Below are 18,496 nucleotides of genomic sequence, written 5' to 3' on the forward strand. Positions count from 1 at the left end.
CATGCATGCTTGATAATTTTTTATAGTTTCGCTGGCTAAACATGTGTGAAGAAATATTCCCTGTCCAAGGTAAGGTGATGGCTTTAGTTCCAAAATCTTCCTTTTCCTTAAGGAATATCTTTGGTTCCAAAATCTTCTTAGTGACATGCATGAGAGAGAATAATGTTATCATATTCTTTGTGATACTGTCACATGCAGCTTAAAAGAAGAGGACTGGCTAGGGGCAAGGAAAAGCCTGTAGTGTCACTTGCCAGAAACAGAAAACTAGAAAAGTGCCATGTCACCTCATTCAAAAACCCAGATAATAGGACCCTCATTCGAGACATTCATTCATATATATATATATACCTGTGATGTCGTACGTTCCCATAAACTATCATTCAGATATCTATGATGTTTTCTTTTCTAAACTTTACATCCCGGTCTCCCTGACAATATGTGAAACCGTCTGAGATAAGAAGGAATCCAATCTCCTATGAAATCTATGCAGATCGAGTCATGGACTCATGGCTCGGTGGTTGGGCACTTGGGCTTGCAGTTGGGCTTGCAGTTGGGCTTGCAGGGGGTTTGATGCCTGCTAGGATCAAATCGTGGTACGTACACACGGGTTTATCTCCATTTTTTTTTCCTACGAGGACCAGGCTTAATTGTTGTTACCGATATAACATGCTACTCATTTGTTTTTTCGAAAAGGAGGGAATACCCCGGCCTCTGCATCAATCGATGCACACAGCCATAATATTATTAAGTCAAGTATCGTAACAGCATCCATAAGTACATCTCAAGAGTGCTCAAAAGAAAAACATAAAGGCTGAAAAGATCATCCATTATCCAGCCTACGCTCAGCGCGCCACCCAAACTGGTTGTAGAAAGCCCGTGCTACCGTCTCCATACGCCTGCACCCAAAATACATAAAATCCTTGGCCCCCGTCGGAAGCAGTGGGGACCAAGTACGGAGCCAGTACGCTGCCCGACAGATCACCTGCAAAAAATTGAAAACTTTCTTTCTGTTAAAAGCAAGGTCATTCCGACAATTCCAAATAGACCAACAAATCGCACATGCAAGACATAACAAGAATGAGCGATTTGAGAGATTTCTCAATCCCATGAAGCCAACGACCAAACATATTCGAGATGCAAGTTGGTGGTGGTAGATTAAAAGTCACAAAGACAACTCTCCACACCAAGCGCGTCATAGGACAATCGAAAAAAAGGTGATGAATAGTTTCGTCTTGATCACAAAAGACATACCTTTTTCAACCATGCCAATTTCGTTTAGCCAAGTTATCCTTAGTGAGTACAACCCATCGGCAAAGGAGCCATGCAAATATTTTAATCTTGAGAGGCATCTTAAGTTTCCAAATAATTTTATGGGGAAACTGACAATCAGTATTAATCATGAATTGATAAAAAGATTTCACGGAGTACGACCCCGAAGAAGACAACACCCAGGAAAAAGAATCTGCTTGGTCAGCAAGCTGAATTGTAGCAAGCTTTGCACACAGCTCCTCCCAGACAAATAATCTCGCCCCAACAATATTCCTCCTAAAGACAATATTTGGAGGCATAGTCGTCATCACCTCTGCAACAGAAGCCTGGTGATTCAACACAATCCTATAAAGAGAGGGAAACTGATCCTTGAGAGGAACGTGCCCCAACCACCTATCTTTCCAAAAGTTCACAGCCAAAACATAGTTGACAGTAAATGAAACATGAGGGGGGGGGGGGAGGGAATGGTCTCACCCTCAACATGCTACTCATATTTAAGAATTTGAGGACTAGGCTTGGTGCGATCAAGATTTAAATCCTCGTACTCATATTTAAAAGGGCTATATGCATTCCTAGTTGGGGTAGAGGCCTGGAGAAGTGAAATTATCTTCCAATTTTCTTCTGGTCACTTGGGTTCAATCCCTAGTGTCGTCTCGTATTGAAACGGGGCAGCATGGCGTTACCGGTATATACAACCTTTCGAAGGCGTTGGTCCATCGTGGGCTACATGTGGGTCATCATCGATCTGTTCCACAACAACACCACAGCTGCTTGAGGGAGGCGACGATACCATATATTTTTCTTTAAATGGCATTTAAACAAAGAGTGAATTCCATTTTTACCCTCTAGTTCACTTCTATGACACAATCTACCTCATTTCCTCATTTAACATAATTTCTATAAACTTACCCCATCTAATCAAACTTGTGACAAAAATTACCCCATCTAGTGTTTTTCCTTCCTCGTTTTCCCAAGTTACAACAGGTCGGGCCCACACGTCAAGTCTAGTCTCCCCCACGTCCTTCTCCTTGCACTCTCAGGGGCGGACCAACGCCTAGACAACCTGAGCTTGGAAGCAAATTTCTATGTATATGTATACAAGATAATCCAAAATCTCTACTAATTTAGCACATCACACACTGTTTAGCCCTGGACATAAGGTGCTCAGCCCTGAGCTCAAAGCAAACCTTGGTCCGCTAGTGCACTCTCTGCGTTGCTTTCGTTCTACTTGGCAAACCCTTCCTTCGTGACCACGGACCAGCGGCACTACATGCATGCACAGCTGACAGCTAGCTAGCTAACGTACTGCAACAATGAGAGAAAGCTAGACAAGAAATAAAACATGGAGAAAGAAAGAAGTAGAGGTGAGGAGACTGGGCATGATGCGGTAGCAAACAAAATTGAGAAACAACTCTTCGTGTTGTGGAGTTGTGGGTGCATGACTCGATTCACCAAGATTTAAAACCTTGTGCTCACAATTATACTTTAGAGATTTCTCCTACAGTTTTTCCTTCAAAAAAAATTAAAGGCGTGTTTAGTTCTTGGCCATTTTTTTTTATCTAGAGTCCGAAGGACTCAATCCATTAATTAAGAAGAATAGAATTGTCCCGTTAATTGACGGAAAACCGGACAAAAACCGTAACAAATGTCCATAGTACCGTCATGGAGCATGACTGCACTAAGGACCACACTGGTCGATCTGGCCACCCACACTCACTCAACGCACGCTGACGACAGAAGATTGCTGTCGAGGTTGCAAGCAGAAGTCATCGTTCATCGCACAAACACTCCTCCTGAGCGGGCGACTCCGACTTCCCCCACCAACGTCCAAGAACGGAGACTCTGTTTCTGTAGGCACGCAAGCTCGCGTCGGCCGAAGCCAAACAATCGGCCACCCTCGCTAGCGAACAAAAGACGCTGATTCTGATGTTGAGCTTCGGAGGAGCAATATGCAAGACTTGCGCCGAACAAGAACCCCGGAGATCGATCAGACCACCACGCACCAAGTCATTATCATCACACATCACTCCTCTAAGCTGGCGACTCCGACTCCCCAACGACGAAGCAAAACCAAACTTGGAGAGCCAACGGACACGTCGAAGGACCGACTAACAAAATCATCGCCGCAGCCCAACCTCGGCACAACACCGTCGTCGCTGCCACAAAAGTCGCTAACGAATACCCACACGGCACAACCAACAACCACATCCCCCTCCAGCCGGCGCCGGCTACAAAGACAATGCCTCCAAGGAGGGGAACGACGTTGTCCGGTCAATGCCTGAACCTGAGGTTTCCCTCGGAGCACGAGCCACGGGATAAGCGAAGAATCAACTCATCACAACAACGTCTTCAACAAGGAAATGGCACCCGCAGGCTTCGTCGTTGCCGTCTCCGGCATGCGACCAGAGAAAATGCTTTCGCACGGTGTTGATTCACCCGCCGCCACAAAAACCGGCCAGCCACCAAACTGCAAGCAGCAGCCAAGAAGAGCCGAGGCCAATCAGCCGCTGTTGCAGCCCACAAAGCTCGCCCCCGCTGTCCGTAGAGCATCATCGTCGGGCGTAGCAGCGACGCAAAGCCACCACCAGCCGAAAAAACTCAACCGGACCAGATCTGGCCCTCACCGGCCCACATCCGCCACCACGCCATCCTCCTCCCATGGCCGTCGCCCCAACTTGCCCGCCAGATAGCAGCCCCGACGGGCAGCCGCCATGGCGCCCCAGCCTTTCCCACTGCCGCCGGGCCGCCCGAAAGAGCTGCCCGCGACCGAGCGCATCTGCACCCCACGCCTACAACCGCCGCTGCGCGCCCACCGGCAGCCTGTGCCTTGCCATCCCGCCGCCGACGCACGCTCGCGCCAGGCTGCTCGCCGCCGCCGCCCGCCCTCGCGCGGCCCAATCCCGCGCACCTCGAGATCCACCACCGCGGGCACGGGAAAGCCCTGCCGTCACCGTCTGCCGGACGGGCTTAGCCCGCCGGCTTCCTCCGACGACGGCGAGGGGAGAGGAGGACTCGGGGAGGTCGGGGGTGGCGGTGGCTAGGGTTTTGCCCGAGCCGTCGCCGAGAGCGATGCGGGCGCAGGTTGGTCCTGTGGAATTCTGTTCTTGCCCATTCATGTCCTACCAATTTTTCCAACCATTGGCTAGCATATTTGGCTTAGGATTTGTTGGCCAAGGTTGGCCAGAAAGTTGGCAAGATTTGTGAAAAGAGATGTGAGATAGTTGACAAGATTTCGTTGTTCAAATTTTGATACCAACCAAACAAAGACCAAAATAGCATAGGTTGCCATACTTTTGGTAGGACAAGTTTGGGCGAGAACCAAACATACCCTTAGCTAGACACAGCAAGATCTGTCGGGTGCAATCACGCAATTGATCTCTATGATCCACCAGGTCCTCAATTGATAATGCCTTTAGGGTGCCCACACTTCATTGCCCTACTAAAAATTTGGCAAGCCAAATAATTTGTTGAAGTCGATTATCCTTGAGTTGGCCAACTTTGGCCAAAAAGTTAAACTAAAGTTGGCTAAAGCAAATTCGCTTTGGCAAATAGTTGGCAACCATTCAAACAACTACCAAATATATTATGGTCGGTCAATTTTGGTCAGTGACCAAAAATTTGGCATATCACATCTTGACACCAAACCAAACACACCTTAATGCCACCGATCCTAATTAAGTGCTGCTACATATCCATCAAAGTTGCTCCGGCGGCAGAGCGAGTGTGGTAGCACGCAAGTGTGTGCTCGGCATCATCAGGGGTTTGCAGAGATTGCAGCCAGGGAGGGTGCTCCAGCAATAAGCCGAGGTGGGAAAAACATATGGCTGACGCGCTCATAACTCAGGAAAAATGGAAAAAAAAATGGGATAATTTGCGTCACAAGTTTGGTTAAAACAAGATAAATTTATAGAAATTATGTGAAATGGGGTAGATTGTGTCACGAAAATGAAACTAAGGGGTAAAAAGAGGAATTCACTCTAAAACAAATCCAGGACTATCGTTTGTGATGTGAATTTGGGATTGCTGAACATCCAATTAGTCCTAGTTCCTAGACAACTGTGCATGATGACGATTTTGTGCCGAATCATGTCTTCTTTAGCTCTTGTTGATTTTGATCTTTTTCTACCTCGTCTTTGTTTGGAGCTTTTGTTAAAAGAGTAAAATGCATCCGCGGTCACTGAACTTGGGAGCGCGGTCCAATTTAGTCCTTGAACTTGCAAAATGCCCATCTAAATCCCCGTACTTGCAGTATACGTCAACATACGGTCCTCATACCGTATTTGTTGTATTCTGACAGATGGAACCCACCTGTTAGGGCTGTTTTGCTGACTTTCAACTTTTTTGCAGAAACCCCCTCCTCTTTTCCTCTATCTCCCTTCCTTCCCCACACTCAGATCCAGCAAGGCTCAAGATGGCAATGGGCCGCGAAACCCGAAAACCCGCGGGGTTTTACCCCATTAGGGACGGGTTTGGGTCAAATTCAATCCCTGTGGGTTTGCTCATGGGTCAAAAGTGAAACCCAGCGGGTTTTACGGGTTCAAACCCGGTCAAGTACTCCCCGAACCCAGTACCCGTGAAACCCACGAAAACTCAATATGGCCCATAGAAACGGCTCGGTACAGCCCATATTTCTATCCCAAATGGTGTTGTTATATGTGAGAACTGTATGATATTGTTATATGTGTGAAATGGTGCCTAAATTATAATGTTTTGTCTTATCTTGGTGCTAAAACGGGTTGTTTTTCATTCATGTTGCTGCTGCAAATTTCGCTTAGTGCTGAAATGCTGGCGGGTTCCAATTCCCTGACGGGGATGAAAAACCGGATGGGGACGGGACTAAAAGAAAACTGAAACCCGCAACCAAAAACGGGGACCGATTTCGTCCCCGTCGCCATCCGGAAGCAAAGGCAGCAGGCACCCAGCCATGGCGCATCCCACTCCTCTTCCCACCTCCTCGTCAACGCATCCTTCCGAAGCCATCCTCCGTCGGGCCGCCCCGCATCCCGCTCTCGTCCAAGCCCTCCCCCTACTCCTTGCCCTCGCCGGCCAACTCGCTTGGACTGCCCTCGTCGGTAACGCGCCAGGGCCGCCGCTCTAGGCCGAGGCGTCCCCACTCACCGCCAACCCCTTCGCCGTGCCCCGGCCCTCCGCCTCCGTAGACATCCCCGACGGCGCCCAGTGGAGCTGCAGCTATTTCTTCAGTCATTCGGCTCCACGGTGACCGCCGCCGTTCGGCTCCCCTTATATCTCAGAACCCAAATAGATGACCTTAGCCGGCATCACCCCGTCGGAAGTTACCTTCCATCTCTAATCTCCTGTGATGAATTTGACTTAATCCCCTTATTTAGGTAGTGGCGTCATGGTAGGATGGAAGTTACGAGAGAACTTTTGCATGCATGTGTAGTGGGCGAAGAATAAAAGCACGCAGCATGGTCCCGGTACTGCCCTTTTCAGATTCTTCCAAACTGTGATTCCGTGAAGCCCCCGGCCGGCTGCCTCCTTTCAAAATGTTAAAGGTGATGGCTTGTTATCACAAAGGAATTTAGCCTGCCTGGTCATGCGACAGATACGAGATCCCTAATCAGTGCGGCATTTTTCTCTTTCAGAGGATCCTAATCAGATGCAGCTGCGCCAGCTTTGCTTTCTCGCGCTCCCGACGTCCCCCTCGCTTTACCTCTTACCCCGGCCCACAGTCGGCCAAGTAAATGGGCCTGGCATGGAACGGTTGCCCGTTGGCCTTTTTCTCTTCTTTTTCCCGAGAACAGGCGAGAGCAAGCCGAAACTTCCATGAGAACGTTTTTTTTTTTTGAAAACTACTTCCATGAGAACGTTTGCTTCGCGCGGGAAAGACCAGAATCTATTACAATATATTAAATTGAAATCGGTGGTGATGGGTGGGCACCGTTGGTCGGTCAATTTCATTAAAATTACAATCAATATGTCACTGTCTCTTTTTTTTTTTTCCTCCCGCTTTATTCACGATTTCAGTAGCAGAAATTCTACGGTTTAGATTTACCGAAAGTTATCAGTCCAAATTTGTCACAACATAATACGAACAGTCTTAAAATAAATCAATCTCCTTAGCATGAAATCCAAAATTCTTCGTATCCATCTCAGTATGGAAATCAATCCGAACCCAAACAAAAAATCTCGATATCAATCTCAGTATGAAAATCAATCCAATCGAAAAATCAATGTCCTGACTTCGCCTCCACCAGCTCGTGCTTGATACACTTTCCGTTGTTCCGTAGCATCGCACGGGTTCTTTTGCTAGTAGTATATGAAACGGGTAAAAGACGTCAAGTTTTTTGGTGATTCTGCAGACACGTACCATCGTGTCATTTCACTGTATTTGTTTTTAGAGTATCAGGAGGCTCGAAGGCCTCCCGGTCCCATTTTATACAAAATGAAACCAGGTTTTACATAGTTCAAAGTCGCAGAAAGGTAAAGGAATTCCCCTGCTGCTCCTCCAGGAGAGCAAGGCAACAGTTAAAAACATACATCAGCCAAACATGACCAAAATTTTAAACTCCAGGCCTAGGAAGAACTTCAGAACTTCCCGTCGCAAGCACACGTTTCAGGGCGTCCTGGAGCTTCAAACGGATTAGCGGCGCTGGTATGGTAGTAGCATCTTTGAGTGGCGCCAGCCGCCAGGTGGGTATCTTCCTCCGAAGCAATGCAGAGCAACGAGCATCCATTAGCAATGGCGTCAGAAAAGCGAGTATGAAGGATCGGCGTCCCTGGAGCATAGGACAAACCATATGCAGAAGCCAACACCTTGTTCATTTCCAGGATAGCTGGATTGGCGCCTGGAGGCGACCAGAAGTGAGCCGGCAGAACATGTTGATCTCCATTTGCATTTGATCCTTGAACAGGAGGGACCATTTGCGGAGAGAGCTCAGTATTAACCACCAAATCTGGGAAATGTCAAGCCAGGATTGATGGTTAAAAATCATATCATTATGGAACATTTAACTGTATTCTCTTAGAGGTGGATGCAAGAATCATTACAGAGAGCTGCCCGAAATTATAAGAATTCAGCTCATCATTCATGACATTGCCTCTCTTTCTTCATGTTGAAACTGAGAAAGAAGCACTCTACTGCAATACAATGATTTGGAAAGCGAAAATGACAAGGTAGATTAAAGAATATGAACTTCTGAAGTACCAAAAACATGCATAAGCATAACCTGGCATATATGCATGTAGACATATGTTACATATAACCTCCCTTGGAAGAGCCGACTGGTCGACTGGACGACCGGCCGATCGATCTCCATAAGGTAAGCTCAGCGTTGGAGGTCAGCAGTCCCCATTAATGACAGCATCGTCTTCCTCAGTTAAGTTGCAGTCTCCAGCTGAAAAACTGATGTGTCTTTATTTAGACCAGTTCAGTTAAGCATAGCTTGGGTGGTCAGCCGGTCAGGCGTGCTAGTAGCCCACCAGAATTCGATCCTTAAAGGTCCCACTTTGGTGTCTCACTTTATAAAAATTATAAAAAATACATCTATATACTGTTTTGCCGCAATCGCGCAACTCTTACAATTTAAATTCAAATAGAAAAATTGCGGTCTCCAGCAGTCTTTATTTAGCTTGTGACCACTTTAGCTGACAGGGTTAGTATTTGACAGTGCGCGACGGCGTATAATAATCTCATTGTATACTGTGTGCAGTTGATCAGTACGGTCAGCTGCAGATTTGTAATTATCATATCATACAACATGATGCGTCTGCTAGTGTATTGCAGAGCAGGTAGCTGAGCTAGAGCCGGTAATGGTGAGTAGAGTTGCAGAAAGAAAAGGGTCAGGACAAAAATAAGTGAGAGGAAGCGACGAGTCAGGTCATGCAGGGGTCTTCTTTTCTTTCAAGAGTCAGGCGGTCAGGCCCGGTGTCCGGTGCACAACACTTGCATGGCGCGGGTAAAGACAAATTCGAGGTGTCATCTACCTCCAGGCTATAGGCCTGACTGCCGGAGATGAATGCCATCGGATACCAGGGTACATGTTTTCAAACGGAGAACATAACTGTCAAAAACACATCACGTTATATAGATATTTGTTGGGTGCTCAATGAACCATTTGAATTTTAAATAAACATTTCAGCGGAGCAGAATATTTTTTTTAAAGATTAATCTAAATTATTTTCTATGACTGGAACTTCCTTTGTTGTGCTTACTTCATATTCCCAGGGGTGGAGCCAAGATTGAGCATAGAGGGGGCAAATAGAAGAAGTTCAACATTGGAGGGGGCAAATAGAGTACTAGCACTAATGTTTTCCTATTTTTATTCATGAATACTACTAATATTATCTTGAAATTACTTTTAGGCCTCCTTTTATTCAAAGGAATTTCAAAGGATTTTTGGAGGATTTCGAATCCTCAGAAATTTTTCCTACGTGGTTCATTTGATTCAAAGGATTACAAACCATAGGAAATTTTCCTTAGGATTCATTTCTACTAGGTTTTGTAGAAAAAATTCCATCCAATCCAACCTCATTGTAAGGGCTTATTCGGTTCATAGGAATTTGAAACCATAGGGATAGAAAAAGTAGAGGATTGGAGTGTGCATGATATTCCATTCCTTAGGAATTTAAAATGAGGTCCTACCTAATGCTTAAAAACCTTAGGAATTAGACCAATTTGGACTCAATGCTTAGGAATCTAACACTTCCATTCCTATAAAACGAATGCTACACGTAGGAAAAATTCCTAAGGGTTGAAATCCTGTAAAATTCTTATGAGATTCCTGCAAACCAAATAGGTCGTAAGTTTTTCCTGTGCATAATCAAACATCATCTAATTCATGTAGTATTGAAGATGACATGCCATTTTGACCCTATATTTTTCATATTCCCGTGTTTTGGAAATCCTGTGAATCAAAGAGGGGGGGAGGGGGCAAAGCCCACCAGGCCCCCCCCCCCCCCTGTCTCCGTCACTGCATATTCCCTCTAGGTTCATGCTGGAAAGTAATTGTTTCTTGGCTTTTTGGCCATGTGGCAACTGGACACAACCCGATAGTTCTGTTGTCAAAGACGCCAAATCTGGTTTTGTTCTCCTTTCGTAATTGGCAAAATAGAGTTATGGTTACCTGTTTTTCTCTAAGTTATGGTTGTCTGATATTAAAATCCCAACTGTTGGGATTAACTAAATGTTTGCTCACTTTGCACATACAACTGCATCCTTTGACGACTACAGGAGGCTATCAGATTGTACCGTTGTGTGTATATTTTTGAATATGAACCGAGTAATTGACTTGTGTTGGACAAATTTATGTTATTCTACAATTTTGATTAAAAAAATTGAACACCAAAATCCAAAATAATTTTCGAAATTCCTGACATTTCCAAGATTTGGTGGGTGTAAATTTTTTAAACCTTGTCATGCTCGACTTGTTAAATTCACTAGCCTAACGAGTTGAACACGCATGCACACGCCAACTCAATTTGACTCATTAGTACTGTTTGAGTTTGAACCAAGTTTCCATGTACTCCCCTAAATTGTTGTCGTTGTTTTAGTTCAGCAACAATTTACAATCGGAGGGAGTACATGTTAAGTTTGCGAGTTTAGGATTTTATTACCATGCCCACGCAAACTTACTTTGTAAGGTCGGAGCATTGAAGTAGAGGCTATAGCCGGGCAGAGTAGCAGAGCGTGTGTAATGTGTACCCTGATATCCGATGGCATTCATCTCTGGCAGTCGGGCCTATAGCCTGGAGGTAGATGACACCCCGAATTTGTCTTTACGCGCGCCATGGAAGTGTTGTGCACCCCGTATCCTCATACGTGTTCGTAACAAACTAACAAACCATGATTGAAAAGAAAAAGTGTTGTGTACGCTAAATCACATATGATCGACCAGAAGAGAAAGAAACAAGCTAAAAGAAACTTCAGTGGGGTTCGCCCTTCCGAGTTTTAGGCTAGCTAGTTTGCTCTCAGTTTAATCTTATGGCTTTGTAAATAACTTTGTTTCTCCTTTCTTAAGTAATGAAAAGCAGCGCTGCTGCATTATCGTCAAAAAAAGAATTCAGTAAAGCAAAATATTCAGCCATCAGAATATATATTGTAGTTTACGAAATTGAAACCCAATTGTTGTGGTTTCTTCATATTTACTGATCTATCAGCATGGTTCAGGTGGAGAGCAATTTTCTCTAGATTTCTTTGGGGGTCATGTGAGAACTAACTAGCGGGTGAAACAAATCAATTTTGTTTTTTAGGGAAACAGTAGGTCAAAAGACCTACTGCAATTTACTAAAAAAATATTATGTGCATGCGGTGAAAATAAAGGCAGATCAATTTTGTTGTCAAAAGTCCATTGCAAGTTGGGTACTTCGCTCGTAATTAGTCAAACAGTAATGTCACACCTTACTTAGAAAAAAAAATCTGGTTATGTGATACCAAATTCTCAATTGCTAAAGTTCTCCTGCAAATATAAGCAACGAAATTTAAAGTCTGGTGGATGGAGTCATCTCCTCTGTAGTCTGTAACTCAACCACTTCATTGAGAATGTAACTCAACCACCTCACTAACAAATTGCTCTCGTACTAATCATCATAGTTCCGCGATACTAAACTTTGTGAGCCTCCTAAGAAAACTCACGGAGAGCAGTTGATGAATCCATAATCGGTCATACGTCGGCAGCCCCGATGCCCGATCTAGTGTGTCCTCCCACTCCATGTTCCATGCCTCCTCTGCCGCAAAAGGGCCTCTCCTCCCTTCGTCCCTATATACCCTTGATCGATCCTACCCCTCTAGCCAACACAACAGCCCAACACTGCACTCCCTGCCGCCGTAGATGGAGGGCGGTGAGGGTGAGATCGGGAGCAGCGGCGGGCATCTCGTGCCTCTCCTCGGCGGGCACGGCGGCGGCTTGGACGCGTCCCTCCTCCGCCGCTTATACGTTGGCCACTTCCTCGCCAGATGGGGCGCACGGTGCGCCTTCGATTGCCCTTTAATTGCTTGACTACTCATGCTAGCTGCTGCTTCCACCATGCGTAGCTGTATCAGCCGTTCCTTGTTGTTGCAGCATGTGGGAGTTCTCGGTGGGGCTGTACATGATCCGCATCTGGCCGGACTCCCTGCTCCTCGCGGCCGTCTACGGCGTCGTCGAGTCCTCCGCCGTCGCCGTCTTCGGCCCCATGGTCGGCGCCCTCGTCGACAGGCTCACCTACCTTCAGGTTCATCACCCGAATCACGTCCTTCAGATTTTAACTACTGTATTTACGGACCATATTAACCAGATTGATACTCCCTCCGATTCTAAATTGTTGTCGAAATATTGCATGTATCTAAACGCTTTTTAAGAATAGATACATCATATTTGAGCAAATTTGAATTAAGAATTTAGCATCAAAGGAAGTAATCGGTTACATTTGATTCTCCTTTTAGACGTGGTATAATTACGTACCTACTGAGGATAATTGTTATGTCATTCGTGTGTTTTCCCCTAACAAAATCATGTAAAACTAGTAGCGATTGCGTAGGAAGATTCGCTGGTCTTGTTCCGTCCAGGGACTACACTGCCCACCGGAAAACCCCAAGATTTATCATGCATCATGACCACACCAGCTGCAAACCCACTAAAAACCGTCACCATGTGCTTGTGAACCTGAAAAAATAATACAACCATCTTCAATGCTCTTATCAAGGAAAACATTGTTTTCTCGACAAGAAGGACATTGCCCCTGACCTCAAGGGAAATAAGAAAACACTTTTCTATATATGCTACTGAATAATTCTTCATTTCTTTTTTCCTTTTTAAAAGGAAGGAAATCTCCCGCATCATCCATAGATGCACACAACTAACGTATTTTTAAATCCTCCGGCATGAAACTGTTCTCAAAGTTTACATCATGAATAACCGTCAAGTATATTACTGGTGCGCAACCCCAAACCAGTTAAAGAACTCTGGTATTGGTCTCCGTCCAGAACAATAGGGACCAAGTACGAGCAAAGCCAGTGCATCACCCAAAGAATAACTCGCAAGAAATTAGATTTTTTGTCCTTGCTAAAACCACATCATTTCTGCAATTTCAAATTGACCAACAAATCGCATAAGCCTTTTTCATAAGGATAGGCGATTGAAGCGATTTACTCACCTCGCCCTAAGCCACCGTCCAAATAAATTAGCAATGCAATTAGAAGGTGGTAAATTAAATGACACAAACGGCTCTCCACACCAATCTCACCATTGGACATTGAAAAAGCAGATGTTGGTTGTTCTCATCTTGATCATAGAAAACACATTTTTTTTACAACCACCTTATTTCTCTTACCCAAGTTAACCTTTGTGAGAATAACCCCTTGACAACGGAACCATGCGAATTTTTTATTTTAAGTGGCACTTGAAGTTTCCAAATAACCATACGACGAAACTAACATTCAGAATTAATCAAACTTTGATAATACGACTTCACTAACAACACATCAGATGCAGACAACACCCAAGCTAACGAGTCCGATTGGTCAACAAGTTGCACGGATCAAGTTTAGCACATAATTCTTCCGAAACTAACAACCTGGGACCAATAAAAACAAATTTAGGAGGATTGAGTGCAATTCTAAACAGAGATGGAAAGTGTTCTTTGAGAGGAATTGGACCCAGCCACATATCCTCCCAAAAACACACATTAACACCATGTTAACCGAAAACGTCACATGAGCGAAGTATTGTCTCATACGCAACAAACTCTTCTAGAAAGGGGAGTCCATTGTCCTCATAACCACCTGAGACAATGATTTGGCATAGAGATATTTATTGTGCAATACCTCTGGCAACAATCCCTCCCCATCAAAAAATTTATACAATCATTTTCCCAAGAAACAAATATTCTTAATCTCCAAGTTTTCGGACCCCAACCCACCTTGGTCTTAGGGACAACAAACAATATCTCGTTTCGTAAGTTTATATTTTCACTTATGCTCATCACATTGTCAGAAAAACCAAGACTGCTAAAAGTCCAGCCTCTTAGCAACTCCGTTAGGAACCTCGAAAAACTACATCATAAATATCGGCAAGCTAGTAACGACAGAGTTAATTAGGATCAATCTGCCGCCACCGGAAAGAAGCTTGCCTTTCCAACGATAATGAAAGGAAACGATCCAACCCCGCACCGAAACAACGGTGCATATTGGGCCTCCGACTCTTTAACTTGCCCAAAGCAAAGAAAAATCACACTAGGAAAATTAATCTTCAAACCAGACAACTGCTTTTTTGACGAAAACTGCAGCGCTGATCCAATTAATTAAGAGTTGGAAAATTTACATATGCTTGCGTTCAAAAGGAGACAAAGCTATAGAGAGAAGCTATCTAGAAAGAAAAAAACAGCAACATAGATCCATCACCACAGTAATAGAAAAAATAGCACGGTCTGAGGAGTGCCCCTAACGTCATCGAAAGGCATCCCAACAATGGGTGACTTCAGTGTTATCGAAAGGCGCGACACACGGAGGCATAGCTGAAGGGTGTAAACCAGACCACTGTTTGAAGACACACAATAACATTTTGAGATAATTTGCTTTAGCCATATCATGCTCCGGAAAAATAACAGCGTACTAAAGAATAGAGACCTCACCATCAACCAAATGTGGAATAACCCCATTCAACCTCCCATTCATTTTGGCCCGCTTAATAATCACAACCAACATATCTGCAACAATGTTGAACAGTACCTCCTGTTCCTGATTAACCACAGATAACTCCTCAATCGTTTCATGGAGGCAAGTATTCTTTTATTCCCTTGTGTTTGAGCATCATCAAATTGAAGAAAAAAAGATTTGCCTAATTTCATTAGCGAAGAAAGAGTTTAACAAAAGTGGTCAAAGATGACCAAACCTAACATGAAAGGATCAAAACCAAAAGTCTGCTCTCGCAACAAAAAATGCACCTTAGGTATTTAGCTCTGGCTAGCTAGCACACATCCATGCATGAGGCGGCCTCCCCTTTGATGCCAGCTAGGAAAAACGGGTGCCAGTCAAATTGTTAGCAAAGAGTCATGTATTGTGTTCATTCCAAAATTTCCACGAGACAAGCATGAGGACCGAAGTGATTGTTTCCTTGATGCAGTGTATGGATGATCACACTAGAGTAACACTGGGCAGGGCAAATGGTGACACTGATGACTTAAACTGAAATATAACTTATAAGTGGTGGGGGTCTAATTCAATACAACCCCCCTCCTTAAACTCAGAAGGGTAGGATAGTCTTTTCACGTTTTCTTTTTTCTTCCTACTCTTTACTTCGTTCTGCCTCCTTTCTCTCTCGCAAGGTATCCACTTTTCCGACGATCCCTCCGGTGAGAATGATCGGAATTGTGTCTTCTGCAACGCTGTGAAATTTCATCGCGATCCAACGGTTAAATCTCCGGCAAATACCAAAATACCGAGTATTGTTCGGATTTCTTACGGCCATGCGTGATAGCACAATGTTCACATGTTTCCCGCTGATTCGAGCAATGTTTCAACGATCCCTTTGGTGGAATTGTGTGGAATTTTGTCTACTACAACAACGTGAAATTTCATTGCGATCCAACGGTGGAATCTCCGGAAAATTTCAAAATACCTACCGATGTTTGGATTTCTCGCGACCGTGCGGGACATCACGAACATCCAACTTGTTTGCATGTTTGCTGATGCCTCAAGAAGTGTTTCGCAGATCCCTTCGGTGGGACTTTGCGGAATTTTGTCTACTATGACAATGTGAAATTTCATCGCGATCCAATGATGGAATCTCTGAAAAGCTTGGAAACACCGAGTGTTGTTTGGAATTCTCGCGCCCGTGCGGGACAGCACGAACATCCGACTTGTTCACCTGTTGCCCGCTGGCTAAAGAAATCTTTCGTCGATCCCTTCGCTGAGATTGTGTGGAATTGTGTATACTACTATCGCGTGAAATTTCATGACGATCCAACGGTGAAATCTCCGGAAAAATTAAAAACACCGAGTGTTGTTCGAAACCATACGAAAATGATAGAAGGAAATATAGTGTAATGTCCATTGTGCCTTTTTTATGAAGAGGCACGGAGTAATCTGTACCGTCATTGTGTTTTTCATAAGAGCAGGGGGGTTGTATTGAATCAGAAGTGATAAGTGGTAGTATGGACTATGGAGAGGAACAATTAAAATTTATTCGGCGATAAATTATGATCCAAATGGACATTCTGAGTGACCGAGTGTAGTTCACTAACTGCAGGTTTTGGGCCTCTGGCTGCTAGTTCAAAGCTTATCCTTCATCGTCGCTGGAGTCTCGGTGACCGCACTCCTTGTCTACGACAACCTGAAAGCCACAAGTTTTCCGGTCTTCGTGGCTCTGCTTGTGGTGACTAACGTGTCGGGCGCGCTTGCAGCGCTCTCAACTCTCGCCGGCACAATACTCATCGAGCGAGAATGGTAATATCCAGATCCAAACCTGCAACTTAAGTATGACATCACAAATTAGCTCCTTTGGTATATATTGTCATGCAGCGGTGTAGCGAATTTGAAAGAAGAAGAAAAAAAGCAAATCTGATGAGAATGTCATAATGCAGGGTGGTGGTGATTTGCAGCGGGCATCCGCCGGCGGTGCTGACCAAGACCAACTCGGTGATCCGGCGGATCGACCTGAGCTGCAAGCTGCTGGCGCCGGTCCTGTCCGGGTTCGTCATCAGCTTCGTGTCGACGCAGGCCTCTGCGGTGGCGCTGGCGCTGTGGAACCTCGCCTCCGTGTGGCTCCAGTACTGGCTCTTCGTCTCCGTGTACACCGCCGTGCCCGCTCTCAGCGGGAACGTCCGGCTGAGAAGGGACACCGCAGAGGCAGCGCTGCTGTCGGCAGAGATCGTAGCGCCCGTGGCCCATGGGGATCAGGTGCACGGTCAGGACGCGTTGGATTGGCGGGTGAAGCTGACGAAGCAACTCTCCATCCTGCCGTGCTGGGATTCCTGGGCCGTGTACATGAGGCAGGAGGTGGTGCTCCCTGGTGTCGCTCTGGCTTTCCTCTATTTCAACGTCCTAAGGTACTCCAAAGTTATTCATGTAACGTGACCCAGCACATCATTCTTCTCTGTTGCAGCGTAAATAGCAATGGCAAGCTCTTGATGCATTTTTTGCAGTTTTGGTACGCTGATGACGGCGACTCTGGACTGGAAAGGCATCCCGGCGTACGTGATCAGCCTGGCTCGCGGGTTCAGCGCCATTATCGGGATCGCGGCGACGTTGCTGTACCCGGTGGTGCACTCCTGGGTGTCCACGCTCCGGACGGGGCTCTGGTCCATCTGGATGCAGTGGTGCTGCCTGCTGCTGTGCGTGGGGTCGATCTGGGTGGCCGGCGGCGTGGCCTCGGCGTGGGTGCTCATGGCCGGCGTCGCGGCGTCGCGGCTCGGGCTCTGGATGTTCGACCTGGCGCTCATGCAGCTGATGCAGGACAGTGTCCCGGACGCGGACCGGTGCGTCGTCGGAGGCGTGCAGAACTCTCTGCAGTCCATGTTCGACCTGCTCACCTACATCATGGGCATCGTCATCTCCGACCCCAGGGTAACACGGATCAGCTACTTCCTTTCAGTTAGTTTGTTTGTTGCAGCTAAACAAACGGCTACGATTGTTTTACCATTTCCAACGTGTTTGGACAACATCTGAAACAGGATTTCAGCGAGCTGATCGTGCTGTCCTTCTTCCTGGTGACCTGCGCGGCGCTCATGTACACGCTGCACGTCTACCGCGAGCGGAAGCACCTGTTCCACCTGGAAAAGATCTTCGCCAACATGGACTGGTGAGCAGAGCAACCTTTGTTTGCTACTGCCGGGTAAATTGTGAATTAAACTCATGGCGGACTTCCTCTTTTCCACTTTCTTTTCGGCTGTTGATGCAGGATAAAAAATTCTTGATCCGGTTCGCATTGATCAGGACAGGAGTGAGCTGCCAAACAATTTGGGCCTTGTGCAGGCTGTTGTACAGGTTTTTTTTTCTGTCAGATCTGTCTACCGTGGATAGTTTTTTAAATTACCAGTGGGCAGTGGCACAGTGGAAGATCGATCTATTGTTGTTTTCGTACTGTAAAAAAATGGCGCGGCTCGTGATCAGCACCTGCAGTGTGCACAACATTGTATCATTTGTATGGTCAAGGGGTAATATATGGATGCAGCGAACGAAATAGATAATCGGATTAGGAGGAAATGGCAGCTGCCGGGACATGGACCGTGTACCGTACTGTAGGCCATGTCTTTTGAGGGAAAAAAGTTCTTATTAATGTTTTTCCTGACG

At 45.7% G+C, this 18,496-nt stretch overlaps 1 protein-coding gene across 1 annotated transcript; it reads left to right on the forward strand.

The window, feature by feature from the left end:
• Window positions 1–11,865: 11,865 nt before the first annotated feature.
• LOC100843334 (solute carrier family 40 member 1) lies at window positions 11,866–18,388 on the forward strand. Its single transcript, XM_003563707.4, has 7 exons — window positions 11,866–12,196; window positions 12,291–12,441; window positions 16,455–16,651; window positions 16,789–17,253; window positions 17,350–17,770; window positions 17,878–18,005; window positions 18,105–18,388. Exons 1-7 carry the CDS (start codon window positions 12,060–12,062, stop codon window positions 18,118–18,120), a joined length of 1,515 nt encoding a protein of 504 aa, XP_003563755.1. The 5' UTR covers window positions 11,866–12,059; the 3' UTR covers window positions 18,121–18,388.
• Window positions 18,389–18,496: the final 108 nt, after the last annotated feature.

Source organism: Brachypodium distachyon, chromosome 1 (assembly GCF_000005505.3).
Source record: "Brachypodium distachyon strain Bd21 chromosome 1, Brachypodium_distachyon_v3.0, whole genome shotgun sequence".
NCBI lineage: Eukaryota > Viridiplantae > Streptophyta > Magnoliopsida > Poales > Poaceae > Brachypodium > Brachypodium distachyon.

What these genes read in the sequence shown, in the direction of transcription:
- LOC100843334 (XM_003563707.4), top strand. Translation starts at nt 12,060, where the DNA reads ATGGAGGGCGGTGAGGGTGAGATCGGGAGCAGCGGCGGGCATCTCGTG. An exon ending in ATACTCATCGAGCGAGAATG is followed by an intron (nt 16,652 to 16,788) that starts GTAATATCCAGA and finishes GTCATAATGCAG; the next exon opens with GGTGGTGGTGATTTGCAGCG. An exon ending in CTCTATTTCAACGTCCTAAG is followed by an intron (nt 17,254 to 17,349) that starts GTACTCCAAAGT and finishes CATTTTTTGCAG; the next exon opens with TTTTGGTACGCTGATGACGG.